The 26741-nt window shown below is 38.3% G+C and overlaps 1 protein-coding gene across 1 annotated transcript in view; it reads left to right on the forward strand.

Moving 5' to 3' along the window:
- LOC139457048 (dynein axonemal assembly factor 8-like) overlaps positions 1–26741 on the forward strand; it is a 92051-nt gene that overhangs the window by 47308 nt on the left and 18002 nt on the right. The window contains exon 25 of the mRNA XM_071238491.1: positions 2408–2477. Within this exon, the coding sequence (XP_071094592.1) occupies positions 2408–2477 (70 nt within the window). The remainder of the gene's footprint in view (positions 1–2407; positions 2478–26741) is intronic.

The following is a 26741-nucleotide window of genomic DNA, read 5'->3' on the forward strand; positions in this document are numbered from 1 at the left end:
CATGACACCGTATTCGACGTAATAAGCGCCCTGCTTGAATAAGCGCCCTGCTTGAATAAGCGCCCATGGTGATATTTGCTAATATATTGGCTTGTGAACAATCCCAATTCCCTACGATTGATCAATGTACACAAGACTTATTTATTCGTGTATAATACACACTTACTCTGACCTGTTTACAAAATGGAGGGTGATCTATTTGAACTATGGTGTGCAACTTTTCAGGTGAGCTACAGAACCTCACTGCGCTTTTTCTCACTTAAGAAACAAACAATGAGTGGGAGTTGTTTACCGCACAATAAAACACTGCAGGGAAAATAAACCAAGAGGGGTGTGCCCCGAGCGGTTTATTCATCCTGCAGTGTTTTATTGTATGATAAACAACTCGTACTCATTCTTATACATATATATATATAGAACGAGACTCAATCGCAAAAATTAAAAACGCAAAAATAAGTATAAATAATATATACATACTTTATTTATTGCAATCATCATTTATTGTTGAAATCATCAACCAGAACTACAAGTTACTCAATAAGTAAAAAACACAAATGAATACAGAATGGTCACACAATACATCACAAATGACAGTGTAAACAGACCAATTAGTGTCACTGTTACCTCACAGTAATCCTGCCTTCTTCCAACCTCGCTTGATTGCGTCAGTGTCCTTTGCAATTTTGTCCACAATTTTGTTTGCATTCAAACTCACAGTCATGACGCTGAGTTGAGTCAATTATCGTGTTTGATAATTAGTTGCAATCCCTTCCGGTCAACTTTCCGGCCAACTCTGATTAACTAGCTTCGGAGAGAAACTGTCTATTTTTTTGGTATTCGAGAGGTCATCTCAACACAGCAACTCGCAAAAGTATCTCGTCGCAGTATTGTCTTTGGTGTGGTATTCGCAATATTTGAACGGCGCAGAAATAAAGCTGTTTACAGTATATATGATATCAACATTATGTACAGCCTCCTTAAGGATGTTGATAAAATGTACAAGCTTTAAAAATGTTTACCAAATTTTAATAATGATGTCTTCCTGATTAGAATCTGACCTCGTAAATGTCGGACAAGTCCATTTTATGGACAGGTGGTTAAGTTTTGTATTTCCTGTATATTCTTGCAATCCTCATGTCAGTTATCTGTACCTTTTCCCCTAATACCAATTGTCATATCTCTCCCACTTTTGGTTGCAATAGTTTGACCACTGTGTTTAACTCGAGTAGCCCAGCTACATCCATGGGGAGCAGCTTACTAGACTCGTCCCTCTCAGAAATAACATCGTCCAATATACAATCTCATTAAAACAGATTTAAGTTCTCGCTGCCGCTAAACAAAGATCTGAGGACATCCCATTAGAACATCTCACATCAGAACGACCTTTCACGAACTTTGACTGACCTTAGAAACGACTAAGAAGAAGTCAACATCAGCAAATTAGAAAGCAGCTTTCATGAGCTGTACGGCACTTGTTTCAACCTGGCAACTTCCATTTCAGACCACACTTGAAAAATATGTTGACACAGTTTTGTAAAATTTTGTATTTTTGTAAAACTGAACTGAAGAACATTCCGGAATGTCTAATATATGGTTGAGATTGTATGGCAGTGCTTCCCACATACTGTGCAACGCCTCCTCTGTTTACATGGAAACGAGATGGACGATAATTTTGACGGAATCAGTCGTACGGGCTGTAACTGTCGTTCGAAATACCCTGTGTTAACATTTTCGAGGTTGCATGATTAGAAAACACATTCCGACTGTCACTTTCATGATCTGGTAAGCGACGCTTTGATTGGTTGGATGAAAGGTCGTTCTAACATTCTAGTGTAGTCGCCAGTTTGAAACTAGTGTCGTAAAGCTCGAGAAAGCTGCCTTCTGATTGGCTAATGTTGATTTCTTGTCAGTCATTTCATTGGTCAGTCAAAGTTCGCGAAAGGTCATTCTGACGTGACCCATAATGGGATGTCCTCAGATCTTTGTTAAGCGATAGCGAGAACTAAGATCTGATTTTGATGAGATTGTCCAATATATGACATCATCAAGTTGGGAGTGCGTATCTAAATCTGTTGAAAGATGTCATGATAGAACAATGTTTTATCGTGAAATAAACCACGCTTCGTTCTTCATTTTTCACGCAATTTATCGCGTAGCTACCTTATACATCAAAAGAAAGGTTGAGCCTAATGCCCACATGTTGACCGAGGTTCTACAGGAGGCTGAGGCTGAGCCTGCCAAACAGTAATTGTTTAGGTGTTTAGTGTTTAGGTGTGACAGGGACAGATTTGTTAAAACACAAGTTCCATTAAACAGATCCGCATTGGGACGCTGGGCCGGGTTAAACATGACATGAAACAATGACCAGTCTCCAGATGGACGCTAATCTCATCAATTTACTTTCCAGCTCCCTGTCCTCCGAGTCCATCTTGAGAAAATTTGGTGATTACATACATCGACCCAGCAGCATCAAACAGGTCAGTTGATGTGTGTCTCTCTCAGGGCGATCTGACACCACCACAGATGTATAGTTGCTGTAGCGTGGCTGGACAGATAACATCATGCTTTGTTTCACTGTTGAATATCTGACTGCTTTGTTTATAACAAAACTTTCTGAATCGGGTGACAATCCAAGGTAGAACTGGTCTTGAGTGAACCCATGCTTGTTGTAAGACATGAGTGAGTGAGTATGGTTTTACGCCGCTTTTAGCAATATTCCGGCAATATCACGGCGGGGGACACCAGAAATGGGCTTCACACATTGTACCCATGTCGGGAATCGAACCCGGGTCTTTGGTGTGATGAGCGAACGCTCTAACCACTAGGCTACCCAACGCCCGCCCCTTATAAGACATGACTAGGGTGGGCAAGCTCGTTGACTTGGTTGATGCATGTCATCGTAGCCCAGTTGCGTATATCAATACCCATGATGTCATTCACTGGATTGTCTGGTCCAGACTTGATTATATACAGATTGCTGTCATATAGCCGAAATATTGCATACAGTTCGGCGACCAGAGAGCAGGTTATTTTTGGTTATTAACTGATTGTCATCCCCAAAAGACCCGTGAAGATCCGGGGTAGATAGGTCTTCAGCAACCCATACTTCCCGTAAAAGGCGACTATTGGGATCAGGCGGTCACGCTCGCTGACTTGGTTGATGCATGTCATCGGTCCCAATTGCGTGGATCAATGCTCATGATGTCAATCACTAGATTGTCTGGTCCAGACTCGATTATTTTACAGACCGTCGTCTTATAGCTGGAATATTGCTGAGTGTGGCATTAAACTTTTAAGCTAAAATCATCGAGCATCTCACCAGTAGTGTGATTCATGTAAGACTTAGACGTGCATCCACTAAACTAGTGGTGTAAATCATGCAAGACTTAGATATGCTTCCTCCTCACTAGTGGTGTGATTCATGCAAGACTTAGATATGCATCCACGACACTAGTGGTGTGATTCATGCAAGACTTAGATATGCATCCACGACACTAGTGGTGTGATTCATGCAAGACTTAGATATGCATCCACGACACTAGTGGTGTGATTCATGCAAGACTTAGATATGCATCCACGACACAAGTGGTGTGATTCATGCAAGACTTAGATCTGCATCCACGACACAATTGGTGTGATTCATGCAAGACAGAGACGTGCATCCATGACACAAGTGGTGTGATTCATACAAGACTTAGATATGCATCCACGACACTAGTGGTGTGATTCATGCAAGACTTAGATATGCATCCACGACACAAGTGATGTGATTCATGCAAGACTTAGATATGCATCCACGACACAAGTGGTGTGATTCATGCAAGACTTAGATATGCATCCACGACACAAGTGGTGTGATTCATGCAAGACAGAGACGTGCATCCATGACACAAGTGGTGTGATTCATGCAAGACTTAGATATGCATCCACGACACTAGTGGTGTGATTCATGCAAGACTTAGATGTGCATCCACGACACTAGTGGTGTGATTCATGCAAGACTTAGATGTGCATCCACGACACTAGTGGTGTGATTCATGCAAGACTTAGATGTGCATCCACGACACTAGTGGTGTGATTCATGCAAGACAAAGACGTGCATCCACGACACAAGTGGTGTGATTCATGCAAGACTGCGACAGGCATCCACGACACTAGTGGTGTGATTCATGCAAGACAAAGACGTGCATCCATGACACAAGTGGTGTATACATGCAAGACAAAGACGTGCATCCATAACACTAGTGGTGTGATTCATGCAAGACAGAGACATGCATCCACGACACAAGTGGTGTGATTCATGCAAGACTGAGATGTGCATCCACGACACAAGTGGTGTGATTCATGCAAGACTGAGATGTGCATCCACGACACAAGTGGTGTGATTCATGCAAGACTGCGACAGGCATCCATGACACTAGTGGTGTGATTCATGCAAGACTTAGATATGCATCCTTCCCACTTGTGGTGTGATTCATGCAAGACATATATTCAACCTACACACTAGTGGTGTGATTCATACAAGACTTAGACATACACCCTTCTCACTAGTGGTGTGATTCATGCAAGACATATATTCAACCTACACACTAGGGGTGTGACTTGAGACAATAGATGCCACTGGGACCCTAGTTGTAGCTCCCATCCAATAAGACCTTTGCACTTGCAACTCGAGAAAGATGGTGTTGAAATCTCAAGTGTAGTCACATGTTTATCATCTGTTAGTCTGACATCAGGAGACAACAAAGGACTATTACTTTACTGATTGATACTGGGATGAATATTGTCAAGGGAAATACTGATATGAACATCAAGTTTTGATACTGAAAATCTTGACTTTCCCAAAATTGTTGATATTGATGTTTCAGGATGACATTTATGGTCATACTATTGGCAGGGTTTTACATGATGCAGAAATGTGCGTACAGTAAGCAAAAATCCATAGAATGGATGCAAAAAAAACATATATTGAAAAATATTCATTGTACTAAATTCTTGATACAAAATATAATGGCCCTGTAATGAAAGTAATCATCAATTCTTCCAGTACAGTACAGTACAGTACTGTACACCATTTCTTTACTTTACAGGACCCTCATATTTCCTGTACGAACTCTTGAAAATAATTCATGGGTTCGAAGGGACCCAACTTTTGTCGGTCAAGGTAAAACCCTGCATACTATTTCATATAGAAATATCCTTCCACTGACAATGGACATGGGGCATATTGTCAAACGGTGATGTCACTGAATATTTCTAAGTGGTATTAGGGTTGAGATAAGTTTTGAAAGTCTATTTGGTTTCTTCACAGGCACTTTTTTCAAATCGGGGTATTATTCTTTGAAAACGGCAATGAAATAAAAACAATCTTGATGTGATTTGCTTTTGTAACTCCTATGCTGATATATTGAATTAGAGTTGTCGTAGCACTTACATCACTTTGTGATTTGTGATCCAGTTGTATGGCTTAAACATCTGTCACTGAGGTTGGATGTCCGAGTTGAAAGAGGATTCTCTTCTCATTGCAAAGACCAGGTTTCAATTTTGTCATTGAAACAAAATGTAAACTTGAAACATCATGCCAAAGAAAAATAAGTCTCCATTATCTGCCAAAACAGATTCCTTTGGGTGTAAAAGGTAAAATAGTGTTTCTTGGCACCTTCTAAGTTGTGTAATGACTACTGCTTTAAGGACCGCCTCCGTGGTCTAGTGGTAAAGCATCCGTCCGGAGAGCGGAAGGTCCAGGGTTCGATCCCCGACCGCATCATACCAAAAGATGTTAAAAGATGGTACTTGTTGTTACCCTGTCTGACACTCGGCATTAAGGGGCTAAAACAAGGACAGGTCGGCTCGGAGTCAGTATACTGTGTCTGAGTGGGGTATTCATGTTAAACTGTGGCATGGTATCTCAGTGTGCTAGCACTATAAATCGGCATCAGTCCGGACTATTACAAGCAGCCACACAAACACACACACTACATGCACGTCGCTACATAAGTGCAATAATCTTGGTCGCGACGTTAAACCCCATTTCACCTCACCTCTAAGTTGTGTAATGACTACTGCTTTAGGCAGCGTAGATCCACACTCACTCACTCACTCACTCATGAGTTCAGGACCAAAAAATCAATGTCGCTATTTATATTAAGCCACCCCGTACAATAGTTGGATGTTCAGCTGTGATGCAAACTGCTTCTGGGGCACGGCTTTCTTCATTAGATACGCCTCCCAATAACAATCCAAGTTAATAAAATGCGCAATTAACTTCCCTGCGAGCTTTGTCATCGTGGAAAAGCATATTGGATGGGCTATTTAATGAGGACATGTTTAAAAAGCCGGTCAGAACTGAAACGGAGGGCTAGATTAGTGAGGACAGCGTGGTCCTCCGGAGGACATGTATCTTTGTCCTCAAGTTGATGATTATTGATTCGTCTAATCCAACAATAAAATAAATATGTTGTTTCTCTGTTTTACGCTGTTTGAAACGCCGGGGCTCTAAAGCCAGATCCCTGGGGAGACGTCAGGGTCATAAGAAGCTCTCCGATAAAATCTTATGACATGTGGTAGGAGTGTTGGAGAGGGACCTTATTACATGCGAACAGATTAGCCCCGACCTCTACGTGGCCGAGTTCACACGCGTGATCAATGTGTGAGTCAATCAAACAGAGACAACATTTTATTGAAATTGAACTTTTTTGTTTCTTTTTTCATTTCCTTATGAATGATTCTAATCTCTTGCTTGTCTCTGGATAGGCATTTTCAATCATTTGTGACAGAGTGGTTATAATACACTGTATCATGTTGTGTTATATCTATAATGTGTAGCTGCTTGCAATACAAATCAGTAAATGCATTGTGATTAATCTTTCTTTCAAACTGGACCGTCTCCGTGGTCTTGTGGTAGAGCGTCCGCCCGGAGAGCCGAAGGTCCGGGGTTCTATCCCCGGCTGCGTCATACGAAAAAACGTTAAAAGATTGTACTTGTTGTTACCCTGTCTGGCGCTCGGCATTAAGGGGCTAAAACAAGGACTGGTCGTCTCGGAGTCCGTATACTGTGTCTGAGTGGGGTATTCATGTTAAACTGCGGCATGGTATCTCAGTGAGCTAGCACTATAAATCGGCATCAGTCCGGACTAGTACAAGCAGCCACACAAACACACACACATACATGCACGTCACTATATAAGTGCAATAATCTTGGACGCAACGTTAAACCCCATTTCACCTCACCTCACCTCAAACTGATGAGGGTTTTTTAGGTCAAAAGTAAGGAGGGACATGTGCAGAGTTACCTCCCTTGTCGTATGATCATTATTCTTATGATCATGGATCCGTGAAGATCAGGGTTAGATCTTCAGCAACCCATGCTTGTCGTAAGAGAGAATAGCGGGATCGGGTGGTCGATGACTTGGTCGATGCATGTCATCACATCCCTATTGGGTGGGTCGATGCTCATGATATCAATCACTGGATTGCCTGGTCCAGACTCGATTATCTACAGACCGCCATCATATAGCTGGAATATTGCTGAGTGCGGCGTTAAACAACAAAAAAGCAAATAAAACTTGTGGTCATGAATATGAATCCTGTTTGCTCCCTGATTTAGATCCTTGGTTTGTCAGCACCATACCGTCCTTGTGGGTTCCAAACACCACTGACCGCCATCACTTTGAGTTCCCGGGTAAGAAGAGGTCCCCAGTATCCTATGCTAGTCATAAGAGGCCACTAAGTGGATCTGGGGCGGTCGAGTAGCCTAGTGGTTAAAGCCGAAGACCGACATGGGTACAATGTGTGAAGCCCAATTCTGGTGTCCCCCGCCATGATATTGCTGAAATATTGCTAAAAACGGCGTAAAACCATACACTCACTCACTCACTCACTCACTCACTCACTCAGTGGATCTGTGGTCAGGTTCAGGAAGTTGGTTATTTTCATGTCATTGTTCGCAATATCAATCACTGAATTGTCTGGTCCAGACTTGATTATTTAGCATCCACGGCATGTAGCTGGAAAACTGATGAATGCAGCATTGAACAACAAACAAAGTTTTCCAGATCGTAATCATTCATAATCTATCTGAACAAGATGTGATTGATCATGAAGAAGACTAAACGTGAGAAATGAAACCTTCTAATATATGTAATATTTCAATGGAGCTCACAAAAGCAGTTTTCAGTTATCTTCAGCGGTAGAAACTAACATATTTAGTCCACTAGTCCTTGAAATGATAACATAGCAAGACCCTTAAAAATGGCAGATTTCTACTAGTCCTTATGATACCTTAACTATTGGGCAGTTTGGCAAGGATTACAGGACTAGTGTCAATTTCTAATGCTGATCTTAATTTAAACATGCAACCTCTTTGTCGATGAATATCATAGCACAGTTGCCTGAAATAGTGGTAAATTTGAGATAATAACATCAGAAGAATGTTGTTGTGCAAAGTTTATTCCAGTCCAACCTCCACTCCCCGACTGACCTCTGTAGCCAGGTTAACACTGTTTTATTATTTGCACTTAAATGTACATGACTTGTGATGGAGAGAGCATGCTGTTATTGCCCTGCTTCAAACACAGGAAGAGCTGGGAAGACATAAAATTGCAGAGAGACTCCCTGTCTCGTCCCTCTACTCATCCCAGTAGCATCCCAGCAGCAGCAGCAGCAGGATCTGTTTCATTGCTGTCTTCACGCCGGGGGATCTGTGCAGGTCACATTGTCCCCATGTCCTGTTTTCCTACCAAATGGCAGTACGCTAAGACAGGGCGCGGGAACATTGCTGTTACGAGTACCATATTCGATGTAATAAGCGCCCCGCTCTATTAAGCGCCCACGGCAATATTTGCTAATATATTGGCTAGTGATCAATCCCAATTAGCACCCTTTCCGATTGATCAATGTACACAAGACTTATTTATTCGCGTATAATACGCACTCGTGTGTTATATTCACCCTTAATTATAAGGCAATCAAATACTGGTAAAATATATCTGTCGTACATAAACATTTCAGGCTGTCAGCATAAACCACGGAATTTATCTTTCAACTATGTTTTTTACCACCAAAATAGTATTCTAATAAGAGCCCCTATTTCTAATTTTGAGAGCGCCCTTGGCGCTTATTACGTTGAATACGGTATTTATTGTTCACAGATAAAACAAATAATGTCGGTCTCAATCTCAATCTCATTTGCCGTTTGACATGTTATGGCCTTTTTTCTCACGTTCTTCTTCAACGTTTCTCCAATACCAGTGCTCATTGCTTCACCGAAGTGGCAAGCGCTCGTGACCTACATCACGTTGTCATTCCTCCAACGTCCATCTGACATGACACGAAGCCTTTTTGTATAGTTTGTTTCACAACTAGCTTTGTCACGAAAGAAATATCGGAATTGTTTATAAAAGTGAAGAATAATTCACATTCCGAAAGTCCAAGTTAACGTTTTTTTTATGAATAAAAAAGCACGTACAAAACACTATCTGACAGGGAAGAGAAACGATATCTCTGTGTATTTGGTTGTTTTCGCTTTGACTTAAACCAACAGTTCCTCCAAACAAAGAGGTAGAGTAACATCGGTTTTCACTGGTATTTGTTTTGTTTCATCTAAATGTTCTTTTGTCTTTTTTGTTTTTGTTAGTAGGTTTTTTAAAGCCACCAATAAACCATAAAGGTCTGATCTAGCCAAATCCTGTTCAGAGCGGTGTTAAACCCAATTCACTCACTCACTCCTAATTTCTTCCATGTTTCTTTTATACCTCCTCTTGGGTTCACTCCCTCACTCCATGTTTTCCATGCTTCGGAAGAAGACCAGATGTGGTTTACATCAATCGTTATCAGTGCTAAGAAATTGAAGCCATTTATTCTAAGTCAGTTTAGAATATGACATAGCTAATATGGATGAGATCTTTCATTTGATTCAATTGCAACCCTATCTTTCAATTTTCTTCATTTCACATCAAGATATATGTTTCATTTGATTTGATCTTGTATTGGTTGTATCAAGGTAGAATCTGTCCCAATCATACGCTCTGGTCTTATCAACTGGTATTTCAACCATTTGATTCATTTCTCTGAAACTGAATCAAGGCTGGAAAAGAAAAAAACATAATTAAATTCCAAGAAACCAAATTAATTTTAAATCTGCTACTCCATGTTAAAGTGTTTTCACATTTATCTTTAGATGTTTGTTTTTGATGCCAGAGTAAATATGAGAGGGTTGTTCAGACCTTTCCTTTAATGATGTACAAATACCAGAAACTTGTGCATGTTTACTATCAATGCTGCTAGCATGGTCAGAATGTCAGCATAACCAAATTTGTCACAAGGTCTATTGACACTCCATCAAATGTGACTGACGTCTGCAAACGGGACAGTTTTCAAGTTGGGAGTGTTGCTGCCGACACAGGCAATTTTTTACAATGGCTGAAACTCTGTCATTGTTAACAAGAGCAAGGCTGAAAACGTTTAGCTAATCCAATCATCCGCTTCAGCGAGCTTAGATTAAAACAGAATCGCTATTGACGTGAAGGGAGTGAAATGTACGATCACCTGATTTGAAATAGACGACTGACGACTCTGTAATAGACAATTAAAATGGCGGTAATGGTCTCATGCTTGACGACTGACGTCTTTGTCTTGGAGGAAGGACACAGCATCGCTTGTCCTGTGCTTCATCGGATCAGGCACTTTAGGGTTGCAATTTCTAAAGCGGTTTGGAAAGGGGTTTATTGACGTCATAAATAAGAGCATGAGGATATTAATGATGATTATGATGTTAATATCTGTGGTCTCTGTTTGTTAGATGATCGGCTATATTCACGGTGATTGATACTGGATGTTCACTTTCAGACAGGGGAATGCAACTGACAAGGATATTGATGAGAAAGCTCACTGTAAATCAATTGCTAGTAATTTTTGTCATGGCAAAACAAGTCGAGCAATTAGAATGACCGATCTAATGGTTTCGTTTGATTACTGGCAGCAGTTTGGACATGTTTATGAATCTGGGTAAAAGTGTAATATGTTATGAACATTGGTAATAGCCTTGTGATTGCATTGATTGTAAAATGTTTGTGTGACACATGTGGAGGCTCATTTGGCTTCTTAACGTGTGTGATCATTGAGTCAGTGAGTGAGTGAGTATGGTTTTATGCCACGTTTAGCAATATTCCAGCAATATCACAGCAGGGGACACCAGAAATGGGCTTCACACATTGTACCCATGTCAGGAATTGAACCCGGGTCTTCGTCGTGACGAGCGAACGCTTTAACCACCAGGCTACCCGACCGCCCCGTGTGATCATTGAACACAGTGTTGTTGCTGAAGCAGTTCACAGTTAACGATATGTATGATATGCATGGATGGAACAAACAGATAACAGAGTTTGAAGTTAAGCCTAAAAGTAATGGTGTTCTTGTTATAATATAACCCTAATGTTTGAAGTTCAAAATTAAGGGGCTCTACATACAAATAATATTGCAGCAAGCCTTTTATTTTGGACACTGGATAATTCAACCATACATTTCGTCAATGTTATTCATGGTTCACTGATGGCAAGGTTTTAAAGTGCAGAGTTGTGCCCCTTGGCCATGCCAGGATCTGTAGATCTTTGATTTGAATTCCTTCTTTAGCCCTGTTCGTGATTCTTTGCTTGTCAACACTCGAGATTTTCACAAAAGTGATGATCATGCTTATGTTGGCTTACTCACTAATGCCGTTTAGATTTGTTAAAATGTCAACTCGGAAACAAACTGAGGGATATCACAACATGATCTGGTTACTACGTGTATACCTACAGAATGTCCGAGTCTGCGATCCCAAACATGTCTTGTTTGACTTTCAGTAGATTTCAGCTAAACTCTCAAGCCATGTCATCGTTTCCTCAACTCTGGCATCTGGCTGGGGATGAAGTTTAAACTTTAATTGTGATAATATCTGGACACATACCATATTCGACGTAATAAGCGTCCCGCTCTAATAACCCCTTCCGATTGATCAATGTACACAGGACATTTATTTGCGTATAATACGCACTCGTGTGTTATATGCACCCTCAATTATGGGCAATTAAATTCTGGAAAAATATATCTGTCGTACATAAACATTCAGGCTGTCAGCATAAACCACGAAATTTATCTTTCATCTGTTTTGGGTTTTTTCACCAAAATGATATTCTAATAAGAGCCTCCTATTTCTAATTTTGAGAGCACCCTGGGCGATTATTACGTCGAATGCCGTACCCACTGTGTGGAAGTGCAGAATAATATATCAAGTGATGACCTAGGTACTGTATATGACCGCGTATAAGCCGAATTTTGAGGACCAGAAAAAAGATTCTGTAGAAAGGGGTCGGCTTATCCAAGGGATACACTTTCATGATAGTATTTTTCAGATCGTGATCTGTCAGAAACATCGCCTGAATGACGGTCCGATAGATTACAACTTCCCGAAAGTTTGGAAGTTGCCACGACTAGAGCCATTATTGTTATAAATTATCAATAAAGTTATTATTATACACCAATGTTGTCATTTTTAAAAAAATGTTATGCATGTTACTACTTCCGATAATAAGTTTTCAATTGAATGTTCAAAGTTTATCGTTCTTCGTAAACTCCACAATCTTTACATGTAACAATATATGTAATTCACAGCTATAATATATAATCCCCAGATAAAATCGCCAATAGCTATTACGTACGTTTTGCAAAGTTCATAAATTGATAGTGAACAAGTGTCTACCTTTATTGAAAGAGGCAAATAAACAACTCTATTGGTGAGTAAGTGATGGTCATTCAATGTGTTCATAGTATGATAGTTTGTTTAATTTAATTGGATTAACATACAATAGTGGTGTAAAGGGGGTTATAAAAGGAGGTATACTTTTCCTGACTGACGTTCTCATTATGAGTTTGAAACGAAAACTCCATGCTTACGATGCTGAATTCAAACTGCGAGTCTTCGCTGTAGCTGATATATTTTCTCACAGGTTCATAATTCTATATACACCGATTCACAAAATGGCGCTTCGTTGTTGATGGCAACATATAACGATCATTATGAGATTTAAAAAAACCAAGAGAAACAGCTTCCCACATTATGAAAGTGGATGACTGGTTTGTTAAATCTTTGTTAGAAATAATAATGACTTTTTCAATATAATTACAACGTTTTTCATCTTATATTTTTGAATATCTGCGAGTACCGGCACATGTCTTGCAGTCCGACTTCGCAGTGTTTTTTGTCTTTCAATTCCTGGTTCGGCTTATCTGCGGGTCATATCATTTTCTTTCGTATTTCAATGGTCAAGTTAACACCTCGGCTTATCTACAGGGTCGGCTTATCCGCGGTCATATACGGTACTTTTTGTCTTGGTCAAGATGCTAAGATGACGGAGACAGAATTTTTTTAATGATTTCAACATTGATTTGAGGTTATTTTTCTAAATAGATTCTTTGAATGAAAGATATTTCAAAATTACGAACATAAGACGAATAAGGCTGTTTTCAACATAGCACTATTGTTGTTGGTGGTATTAGTTAGTAGAATCTGATCCTTGGAGAAGAAACAATAAGTCTGGTCTGAGCAGAACTTGAAAGTATCACAAATGTGAACCATGATTCTAATTTGTCTTGTTTTGTTTAGTTTTTGATTTTATCAAGTGAACATTAAAAGAATGTTTCAAAGAAAACTGTGATTACGCCATGCTGCCTGCATGTTAGCTTGAAGAGGATAATCCTTCATCAGAAACCCATACTTTTTAATTTTTAATCAGTGTTAATTATCCGGGATTATAACCTGCTGAGTAGCAATTATTTGTCGTAGACTGGAGACACCAGGTTGGTGAGTCACGTCATGTCAGGGCCGCAGCAAACTGCACTAGTGTCGCAGAAATTTCTCGTCCTTAAAAAATTAAATTAATGGAATTAGATCAGTACTAGAATTTTCAGGAAATGTAGGAAAATTGCCTTGTTATATTTTATGTTTGTTTATGAATTGAATTGTTTAATTTAATTGAAATAACAGAAGCAACGAAATGAATTGAATCAATAATTTAATAACTGAATCATATGATTCAAGGATGGAGATATAAATGGACTTTGCTGTGATTGAATATTTTCATCCATAGTTTGATGTCAATGTTATATTTTATTACTGATTTAAAGGTCATGGTCACAATTCTAATGGCAGTCTTTGACTGCTGATTGACCATTGTTTGACCATTGTTTGATTCAATAATGGTCCTGTTTAACTACTGATTTGGCAGTGTTTGATTCCTGATGGACCTTTGTTTGAGTGCTGACGGGCCATGTTTGACTGTTGGCAGGGCATAGTTTTACAGCTGATAGACCAGTGTTTGACTCCCAATAAACATATGTTTGCTGATAGATTTGAGGTCAGGTGGCCTAACATAACAATTTGGATGTACTGGTGCAATGATGTGTGTTGAATGAAGGTTTTGTGTGCTGGTAATTAACTAGTGTCAATGGTGAAGGAATAGATAAACTGACTCAAATTTTCAATTCCTACTGAGGCCTACTCAATACATCATGTACACTGTTTACCTCACCAAGCCTACTTTGTACCGGCCAGGACTATGTTATTGACATTTCTATCCAATACAAGCTGTGATCACAAACATCACTTTGTTCTGCAGTGTTGAAGGGGATTTCGGGAGTAGGCGGGGAAAATGTCTGCACGGGCTCCTTTGATATTTTTATCCAAACAGACATTACTTAAATAAATATTGTATTTTGACAGAGAGTGAGTTTGATTTTACGCCACTTTTAGCAATATTCCAGCAATATCACAGCGGAGGGACCCCAGAAATGGGCTTCACACATTGTACCCATGTCACAATTTGCAGTCAACATGTTAATGATTTCATCAGAATATTTTGTATCACAAGAGAAGTGTACTGCCAAGTTTTAAAGAAACCAAATCGGTTATTCTTTGTAATGAATATGTAATGATATATTCAATAGAGTGAAAATGATTACTAAAAATGACCACTGTCACATGTTTTTCTCCACTCTGCAAATACCGTATTCTACGTAATAAGTGCCCCGCTCTATTAAGCACCCACGGCGATATTTGCTGATATATTGGCCAATGAACAATCCTAATTAGCACCCCTTCCGATTAATCAATGTACCCAAGACTTATTTATTCACGTATAATACACACTCATGTTATATGCACACTTAATTATGGGCAATTAAATTCTTTGATATCCTTTGATATTTTTATCCAAACAGACATTACTTAAATAAATATTGTATTTTGACAGAGAGTGAGTTTGATTTTACGCCACTTTTAGCAATATTCCAGCAATATCACAGCGGAGGGACCCCAGAAATGGGCTTCACACATTGTACCCATGTCGGGAATCGAACCGGGTCTTTGGCGTGACGAGCGAACGCTTTAACCACTATGCTACCCAACCGCGCCATTTTGACAGAGAGATGACTGGCATAAAATTATCTGTTTTTAATGAATTGGAAAGATAGGGAATATGTTGAACGCACGTTACTTTTCAGTTAAAAACCAATCAGAGTGGTTAGGTATATTTTTCCTCTCCATCACATTGGATGCTATGTATTTGTTTGTGTCCAGCGTGGAGATATTATGTTGATGGACTGGGAGACATCAACTAGTTATCAGACCTGTGATGTTCCGGGGTAGTATAGGTCTTCAGCAACCCATGCTTGCCATATAAGCCAACTGTGCTTGTAAGAGGCAACTAATGGGATCGGGTGGTCAGGTTTGCTGACTTGGTTGATGATGTCATCGTAGTCCAATTGCGTGAATCGATGCTCATGATGTCAATCACTGGATTGTCTGGTCCAGACCCGATTATTTACAGACCGCCATCACATAGCAGGAATATTGCTGAAAGCAACGTTAAGCCCCAAACAAAGTTATCTGATACAATGTTAATGGACTGAGAGACATCAACTAGTTATAATTGAATGGACCGATACATCGGCCCTCCTGGTACATTTTTAACAACTTCCTCCACCATTCTGTTGGATGTTGCTATGAGCACAACACGTGTAACAGACCATTATATACAGGAAGCTGCTCGTGAACGACTAGTTTACAAAAGGAAAGAACATTGTGTTTAAGTCATTGAGTTTATGAGCAAGTATTGAAACTAACCAGTGATAATAATGAAATTCTTATGTTAAACACATTTATTTATGTCACAATTTGCAGTCAACATGTTAATGATTTCATCAGAATATTTTGTATCACAAGAGAAGTGTACTGCCAAGTTTTAAAGAAACCAAATCGGTTATTCTTTGTAATGAATATGTAATGATATATTCAATAGAGTGAAAATGATTACTAAAAATGACCACTGTCACATGTTTTTCTCCACTCTGCAAATACCGTATTCTACGTAATAAGTGCCCCGCTCTATTAAGCACCCACGGCGATATTTGCTGATATATTGGCCAATGAACAATCCTAATTAGCACCCCTTCCGATTAATCAATGTACACAAGACTTATTTATTCACGTATAATACACACTCATGTTATATGCACACTTAATTATGGGCAATTAAATTCTGGAAAAATATATCTGTCGAACATAAACATTTCAGGCTATCAGCATAAACCACAAAATTTATCTTTTAAAGTTGTTTTTTTCTTCACCAAAATAATATTCTAATAAGAGCCCCCTATTTCTAATTTTGAGAGTGCCCTGGGCGCTTATTACGTCTATATGGCAACAAATTCATCAAAAAATAATTTGTCTTAATATCAGTGCTGTATTATATTGCCGTTGAATAGTTCATTCACTGATGATATTTTTGTTATTTGTGTGTATCAATAAACATTGCAAATTATAGTTGTTACTGAAATCATATCATTCCACCAGTCACTAATTTCTGTGACATAAAAATTAATCCATTAAAATATCACCATAAGCTGCATGAAGATTCAGCCGACTGTGGTCAGTGTAATTCAATGATTCATTCTATATGTCCAGTAATCCACTTGTGTGCCTCATTATCACTGGTCAACAATGTCTGTCCACTTCGTCACTAATGTCCCCAATTAAGAATTGACCTTCACTTTGTGCGAGGTCAATGGCGAATGAACCTTCATAGAGTGAGGGCCAAACTGTATGAACATCAGAGCTTGCGACAAACAGTTTTAAATTCACCTTGTTGGGCCATGAAGTAAACAATCTGATAATGACACATGTAATAATTAACATTTTACATATATTAATATTTTAACCTTATATTAATAAAAATTTATTCATGTGAAATTATCAAATATTCATAATGTGTATATAACTGCGTTATTTTTGGATAATGGACAAAAGAATTGTGCATTTACATATTTCCCTCAATTTGTGCAGCAGCATTGCACCTGAAGAGTTCACACAGTGCTATGAGATCACACAACGCGTAATAACATTAGTCCGACAACTTTGCCATACAATGGTACTTAAACCACTTTCTGTTGGCGATGCAGTGTTTGAAAGTAGATGTAAAAACTTAGTGGCTCCCTTGTCATAGCCCTAATGTTTTTTTATTTTTAAAAAGTCTGTAACATTACCATATTCGACGTAATAAGCGCCCACAGCAATATTTGCTAATATATTGGCTAGTTAACAATCCCAATTATCACCCCTTCCGATTGATCAATGTACGCAAGACTTATTTATTTATGTATAATACACGCTCGTGTGTTATATGCATCCTTAATTATGGGCAATTAAATTCTGGATAAATATGTATGTTGTGTAAAATACACACAGACTTTTATTTTGTATCATTTCAGGCTGTCAGCATAAACCACAAAATTTACAATCTTTTTTTCCTCCAAAATTTTATTCTAATAAGAGCCCCCAATTTCAAATTTTAAGAGCGCCCTGGGCGTTTATTACGTCGAATACGGTATGCTGTACCTTAACAAGCCATGCTACCCCATCAATTCCCAATACTAATTTACCACATATCTCTAATAAATATGCACAGTTTCCCAATAAAATAAAATACACAAAATTGAGTACCAGAATTGTAAAAGAAATGAAGAACCTTGCAAAATTCATATGTATAATAGATAAGTACCTGTGAGTGTGACTGTGTATATGTGTGTTTGTGTATGTAAGTGTTTCTGTTTAAATGTTCGTACAAATTTTCAAGCAAAATGTTTTAATATCGCCAAATATTTGTACAGTATAACGTACATCTTGTTAAATATTGATTATTATCATGTTAAGAAACTTTTTCTCCTGTACCACCGTGAGTGGTTCTTTTTGATTGATTGATTGATTGATTGATTGATTCTTTTTGAGGATTGGTTGGTTGGTTGGTTGGTTGGTTGGTTGGTTGGTTGGTTGATTGATTCTTCAATTTGGCTTACGAGTGTTGTGTTAAACAACAAACAATTAGACGTTTCGTCTGTGATTCCACTTGTCAATAAATTGTCTTAAGATATGTCGTCAAACAGACTCTCAAGGATCAACAAGTAAGATTTGCACAGTGAAAACAAGACCCAACTAGCAGACATTCCTAATGCCAGGACAGTTCCGGGATACAGTGGCTGCAGGCTGCTGGTCCCCCGTGGGAGACGGATGTGGCCAAACTCAAGATGACAGGCTACATCATGATGCCATCGTGACCAACTCGTGTTATTCCGGGACAAGCCGAATAGCGACTCGTGCCCCTCTCGTGGCCATTTTTGCGACCGGGTTCCGTCACAAACGGGCATACCTAAAACAATTGTTAACTCATTACGTAATGGTTCACATATATTTCCCCATATTTTATATATATTTCAGATGCAATTTAAGCACATCGGGACGTGCGGAATTATACAGTATGATTGAACACATGTAACTGTGTCTTGGTATGTTTTTAGATGCAAGACGTCTAAAATATATAAAAAATTCTGAGGGATTCTTTGAAGAAAAACTTGAAATCATACGCCCATTCTGATTGGTTTGTTGATTTTCGCACATAACATTCATCGATAGGGGGACGAGTCTTCTTGCAGGTTACGGAAAGGGGCGAGTGGTGACGAATGCTCTTAGACCATATCTCTTTGAACACAGCCAGATGTTTTAGTAAAACACTTGTTTTAATAATCACAATAGCAATAATGTAATGTAACATAATGGTTACAATCACTAGCCAGTTATCAGCCATCATTATGAGGCAAATGACTATTGATTGGTTGAAATTACCAATCATAATTTTTATTCTTCCTTTCTCGCTAAACTAAAAAAGTATGGCAAATTGACAACAACACTTTACGGAAGTTACCGCATGACCTAAATAGTCACAACAAGCTCAATCTTCAGACATCAGGATCAATCTGGGAAGGCGACCAACGAGATGTTGATGATATTGATTAATGAGAAGACTAAGATATTGTAACGATCAGAAGAAACTTCTCGTATATCAGTGGTATAATTCAATGTTATTGAAATACTAATCTTAAAAAATCAATAAATGGGTCTTAGAGGGCTACAAGTAGATAGTCGATAAATATATAAATCTAACACTAACAGACATTTGTCAATTTGGAAAAGAATATGAAAATATGTAAATGTGAAGAGAGCACGGGTGGCCCAGTCGTCTAAGGCGCCGCGATTCGCTGTGCAGAGTTGCGTCCCTTGGGCACGCCAAAAACCTATGATTGTGGGTTCGGATCCCAGTTCGCCCCGATTATGTTTCTAGGTTTGTCAGCAACAAAACCCATGCTTTCACTGAAGTAGTAAACGTCTGAGACCTGCATCACTTCAGGCTTTCCTCCCACATTAAGCTGACACGCTGTGATATAAGTGGAATACTGTTAAAAGTGGTGTTAAACCCAACTCACTCACGTAAATGTGAATGGTCTTGATAGCAGTGGAAGAATTTGAAAGCTTTTGCTTTTCAAAGTCATACCAAAAGTACTTGAGACAGTTTGGAAAAAGACAATATGCATTTTAAACTTTGAAATTCAATTTCTGGAGAAGTGGAATAAAACAGGCACAAAAATCAATCAGTAAGCATGAGGAACAACCATGGTGGTAGTTCCCGACAGCCTTTGTTGTAATTTACAATTTTTTGTTGTCAATTTCTGTCACCATCTTGTCATAAATCTTAATCTTAGTTGGAAAATAAATTAGTTTGCCGTCTAGGGCAGAGTTAATTGGCTTAAAATCTAATCAGCATTGATCTAATTATCACCTAGAACGGAGACTGTAATTGACGTGCTACTTTCCCAGATGCTGTCATTCACGGAGATAGCGTAAGCCACAATATACCACAGCTTGGTAAAAAACAAGTTAACCTAATTGACGATGATGGTGTTTGATGCCAGGTCGTGATGCTGGTACCGTTTATGTTGGATGAGGATGTAGATAAAATTTGGGAAGCAATAATGAGTTAGCATAACGAGGAAATATAAGATTTGTCCAAAATGAGAAGTTTGGGCAGTTTTCTGTTAAGACTTGATATTTTTGGAAACAGTTCCTGATGCAACCTTGTTAATTGAATCTGAATTCAACCGTCAGTTGATTCTGTGAGTGCCAAGGAGTTGGAATTCTGTGATGGTATTAGGTACCATGTTTTTTGGCATTGAGGGTGTTATGGAAATCATTAATCTTATATATTATTTTCTCAGAAAAAGATTTCACTTACGTATTTGACGTAATAAGCGCTCGCTCTAATAACCGTCCACGGCGATATTTGCTAATATATTGGCTAGTGAACAATCCCAATTAGCGACCCCTCCGATTGATCAATGTACACAAGACTTATTTATTCACGTATAATACAAACTCGTGTGTTATATGCACCCTTAATTATGGGCAATTAAATTCTGGAAAAATATACATTTCAGGCTGTCTGCATAAACATTTCAGGCTGTCTGCATAAACCACAAAATTTATCTTTCAGCTTTCACCAAAAAGAAATTCCAATAAGAGCCCCCTATTTCTCATTTTGAGAGCGCCGTGGGCGCTTATTACATCGAATACGGTAATATTTTACAGAACGTTTCATTTGGTGTTTGGTAAATTGCTTTGGTAAGAGTTTATTTCTATTCTTACACGAAGTGTCCAGAGAACCAAAAGTTTCTCTCCTCATCTTGGGTTGGTTTACGCAGACATATCCTTAGTTTATTAATTAATAGTTAAGGATTAATAACTAATTATTTAAAATTCGGCTTAGATGATGTGCAACCCGTTTAATGGGTCTTGTTGGTGAATATTTTCCATGCTCATTAAGAGTTATAGTTTAAAAAGAATCTGTGTTGATCTGTGCTCACGTTATTGACCACTAGTTTGGATGTTTCGGCCTGTACAGTGCTGTGACAGAGCTGTGACATCTTATAGTCTCCCGTGATACCCATGATCATCCGGGGTAGAATAGGTCTTCAGCAGCCCATGCTCGCATTAAAAGGTGACAATGCTTGTCATAAGAGGCAACTAACGGGATCGGGTGGTCAGACTTGCTGACTTGGTTGATACCTGTCATCGATCCCAGTTGCGTGGATCGATGCTCATTATGTCAATCACTGGACTGTCTGGTCCAGACTCGATTATTTACAGACCGCCGTCATATAGCTGGAATATTGCTGAGTGCGGAGTTAAACAACAAACAAACAACAACAACAACAAAGTCTGAGGCCTGAGTATAATAAACATCTTTGTGTTTTCAGCCTACTGGGCTCATCTTTATTATTATTATTATTATTATTATTATTATTATTATTATTATTATTATATCAAGAAGAAAATGTTTATTAAGTATCAAAGGCCACAATAAGTAAGACAAAGCTTCAGTACTTGTACAAGTTGAATGTATGTTATACTATCTCAATTAAATATTTATGTCACATTAAACAGACAGATTTCTTTACAAAATATAACAAAACATTTTTTAAGCTTAACATTCTTTGTTAATAGTTGATTTAGTTGTGTTTTTGATGGATACATGTGATATTAACTGTGGAAATACACGGGCATATATTTTCCCTAAAAAAATGGAAAAAAATAATAGGAAAAAGTATTCATCTTCAATTGTATTATGAATTCATTTATTGCACTTAAGGAAATAATAATTTTCCATGTAGGTACACTAAAAACATTTAAAATAATACTGAGAGTTTGGTCTAGTGGTCTCAAAAGTTGTGATGTAGAGGACTGTGGTGGCAATATGGCCGTGAGTGCTTTGAGAGGCCGTGTGTTTCCAGCTTCCGTTTTATTCTTCAAGTTTGATTATAACCTGTAGTCAGTGATTGTGAAGTAAATAGTTCAATATTTGACAGGGACATTGATTTCTGACCCGATCCTGAGCTGTGATGCATTTTAATGTTGAAATTCTGGAATGAAATCCCACTGTTCCAAATCTCTCTTAGAGAGTGTTCTACTTGTCAACAAATTACCTCTGATGACTATTTTCAATAGAATTAATTCAATATTAATTCATCCCACGTTTGCTTGAATCCCACTGTGAATGAACCAACCCAAATTATTCACTCTCAGTTTTACAAAAATAATCAAGGCAAATGCAGACAAGAATTACATTTTTAAGCTTTTAGCGCTTAAAAAAGTCGCCATCAGAATAAAAGAAATTCCCATTGAAACTATTGGTGTTTCTAAAGCGAGGTCTTGGATTGGAGAACTAGAATGGAGGTTGGCGTTTACCTAAGAACGCGCCCTCCTCGCTAATGGGGCTAAGGTCTGAAGTGTATTTTGAGAGCAGCTCTGTTTCCTTAGCTCTAAACTGATGTACTTCCGGGGATCAATTCCTGCGTTGTGTTCTATAATGGCATCGTTGACCCAGCCAAAATAGCGTGAAGCACTTCAATGTACAAGGCCATTGATTCAGAGGAGGTTTTTTTCATCCAAAGGGTATCTGGAACTCGCTGCTTTAAATTTTGTTCTTGGAGTTAAAAGGATCATGTGTCTATCATGATGAGGTTTTGACTTGATGATCTGAAAAGTTAATGATTAAAAAAATTAATCGTATTTAATTTTGATGTAAACATTCAAAGAAATTTTCTTGGATTTTTTTAGAATTTTTTCTGAATGCAGCTAAGGCCTTCTAGATGCATTGTGTTTATAAGTTGAAATCAGGCTCCCTATGTTGTTTTTTAGGTTTTTATTCTTATATTCACCCATTCACACTCATCCATATGCAGCCCCACTATTAAAAAACAACATGCTGTATTTTATTGTAAGGGTATTTGAAAAAGGGTAGTTACTGTGCCAGTTGCATCTTTTTTTCACCTTGTATTGTCTCCATATTTGGTCTTTAACATTGCTGATAGTGCAGCCATTATTTTGTTTTGATCACATGATGCAATATACAAATATGAAAGTTTGTTGTATTCCGATTCTTCCTTGACTGAATTTTTTTCATTACTGAAATAAGTTAAAATCGTAATTTGAGGAAGAATAAGTTACATTTCTACCTATTTGTGAAACATAAGATGGGCAGCTCCGTGTTCCAAGTCCCGGCGTCAGTATATATTTCTTATGGGTTGATTTATTTTGATCAAGGCTTTACAGTGATCCCTCGCTATAACGCTACCTTCGGGGTCCAAATAATTGATGAGCGTTATAGATGATCAGCGGTTTAATGAAGGTCGAGTCGTAGGTGGTAGATGATCAACAAAACAGTACACATGCTCTGCCTACCTAACACGATCTACTTTGCACGTTTAAGAGTTTCAAAAAAGATTAGAATAGAAGTTATTTATGATTCAGAGTGTAAAAAAAAGATTTATCGAGTATTAATAAGCGCTTTAAAAAAAAAACCACATCGTATCCCTTCAGGTGAATAAGCAGGTAGATTTATATCAAACTTGGCCAATAAAAGTATGAAATTTGATATAAAACCATTTGATTTGATTTCCCATTTCAAATGTATTTCCTGCTCTCAAAGGCACTGTTTTAAATGCAGAGATTAAGATTACCATGTGTATTTTCTCGTAAACTAAGCCGGAAATAGCAATCAGCTGTGTACACGTTTCCTCCCAATCTACCGGTGATTCAGTTAAAACGTACCCAGTGATACAACTTCAAAGAAAATTGATGCAATGGTCGGCAGAAATTGTATCATTTTATCAGGAATAATATATTCCAATATTGTGTTATTTTAGTTGCAACTTCCACCATATATACTTAAAATTATAAGAACCACAAGCATAGCACTTTGGTACAGATTGTATGCAGGATATTTTTTGACGTATGGAATGATTGTGACCAGTCACCATAGGGACTTCCCGCGCAGCATGTCAGAGCTTCAGAAATGCAGAAATATGCAGTAAAATAAAATCCAAGCGTATCAAATACGCAACAAACATTACAGATACGCTACAAAAATAAAACTTGTGAGTATCATCAAAATAATGTGAAGTAACCCTGCATATTCGATTAGCAAATCAGCAACTTATTTCGAACTTATAGACGGGCATTCCGTCAACCTTGCCAAACTCCACGATGACAGTTACATCATGATCATTTGTCATCACACTTTCTTGTGGAAGTATGGTGGTATTTTTTAGTCCTATAAAGCTCTCGAACCCACACTACACCAGTTTGCAGGGACTAGATGAATAGTGTTTTTAAATATTTAACTTAAATACCCACGTGTATAAAAACTAGTGGGTAACAGAAATTTGAATACCCAGATAGAATTACTGATACCCAATGATTTTAAAATGCATGGGAAAAATACCCACAACACCAAAAGCTTATCTGGAGCTCTGGCATGTATTTCGATTTGGAAATAGTTGCAATATCTGCTGCGTTGCAGTAATAAGTAGCTACTTCACGGAAATATGAGTCACTCAGGAATAAAAAAACGCAGGAAATTTGATTAAGTACTTCTTGTGATGTACTCTAGTCGTCATTTCCCTCTCCGTGTAAAATGTTATGAAACAAGGGAGATCTGTACGTTATATGTCAGTTCTATTTCATCGTCATAAACGTCTCCCATCGCTGTGTAACCCTTTCATGTGCACATCAAAAGAGGCGAAGTTTGCAGGAGATCATCTGAAAATCACGGGATTATATTGGATGGAGTCTCATGAAGAGGAGTATGGTTTTAGAAAAACAAACACACTTGTACACAGTTAATCAAGCGAAGAGCCAATCTGCCTCAAGCAACAAATATATTTCTATCACCAGCCTGCCTTCGTAATTGCAGATTCCCGTGGAAGTGATCATTAAAGCTGATCACAACAAACCAGACCCATACATCGCTATTACAACCAGCAAATGACATTTATCTTATTGTATTTCTTTTCAGCCTCTTCTGTTGTTCCGAAAGTTAATTCAATTCTGCTAGCGATCAGCTTAGACACATGACATCTGACTCAGAAATGCCTGCGCCAAAAACGTGACCTTGTCATTCAAGCCAAAACATAAAATATTGATGCAAATGTACTTAAAATTAGGCTTCACATAAAACTCTCATTCCTGCTATAACAGGGTTGCCTCCCTTTAATTGATTCCGACACAAAACAGACTCGTTCTGGGTTGTGTTATATAAAGGACAAGATAATTAAATTTCAGATCGCCAATGCATTTTGAACTGAATGGAAGCATGATCCACAAGAAGGTGCCGTTACGCGATTTATTTTCCCTGCTTAATGACATCATCATCTTAGCGTTTGAGGAGATATTGAAAATATCAAATCAAAATTCATCATTGTCATTAGCAGACCTCGGCGTGACATGACAACGAGGTCGCGTCCTCCCCTTTTCTCCTCCCGCACGAACCCAACACGGATTCCACAACCCAATCCTCACCGAAATAGATTCACGATTTTGGTTAGATCAATACGCTCGTAAAAAGTGTAATCTGTTTCTACGGTGATTTGCCATGCCCTGCCTGAATCCCAGTTCTGTGTGGAAGAGCTATGGGTCTGAATTACTACAAGATTATTGCAGTGGCAGTGCGTTAAATCTCCAACACACAAATTTGGTCAATCGCGAATAGCAACCAAGATGTATGGCATAACTCTCACTGCTTGTTTAATGCACAGCAAATGAGTATTTCTTGCCAGGTTGGTTTGTGCAGTGGCTGAGAACATACAAAATGCATTAGCTAGGGGTGGGTCCTTTGCTCCATTCATCCTCGTCTTTTATTACCGTATTCAACGCAATAAGCGCCCAGGGCGCTCTCAAAATTAGAAATACGGGGCTCTAATTTAAATTTTATTTTGGTGAAAAAACAGAGCTGAAAGATAAATTTTGTGGTTTATGCTGACAGCCGGAAATTATTATATACGACAGATATATTTTTCCAGAATTTAATTGCCCATAATTAAGGATGCATACAACACACAAGTGTGTATTGTACACGAATAAATAAGTCTTGTGTACATTGATCAATCGGAAGGGGTGCTAATTGGGATTGTTCACTAGCCAATATATTAGCAAATATCGTCGTGGGCGCTTATTTGAGCGGGGGTTTATTACGTCAAATACGGTATGCGTCATTTCAAGTTTCCGAAAGGCTTCGGCACAAGTTGCTCGGGGTATTTCAGATGCAGCTTTTATCAGGTCAGGCTGCGACAGGACTTGTTTCTTCTGTATTTACATAATGCTTTCATCTTCATCTTTGTCATTTGAACTTGCTTCTGATAAAAAAAAATATTATAAAATGAATCCTGTTAAAGCTTTTTGTTAACTGCAAGACTACAGTTCGAGTTTGAAATTTGGTATGTTCATGGTTCTTTTTTGACATTTCTTATACTTTTGAAAGCATATGCTT

The sequence above is a fragment of the Haliotis cracherodii genome, unplaced genomic scaffold (assembly GCF_022045235.1).
Source record: "Haliotis cracherodii isolate W230 unplaced genomic scaffold, xgHalCrac1.p SCAF_12, whole genome shotgun sequence".
NCBI lineage: Eukaryota > Metazoa > Mollusca > Gastropoda > Lepetellida > Haliotidae > Haliotis > Haliotis cracherodii.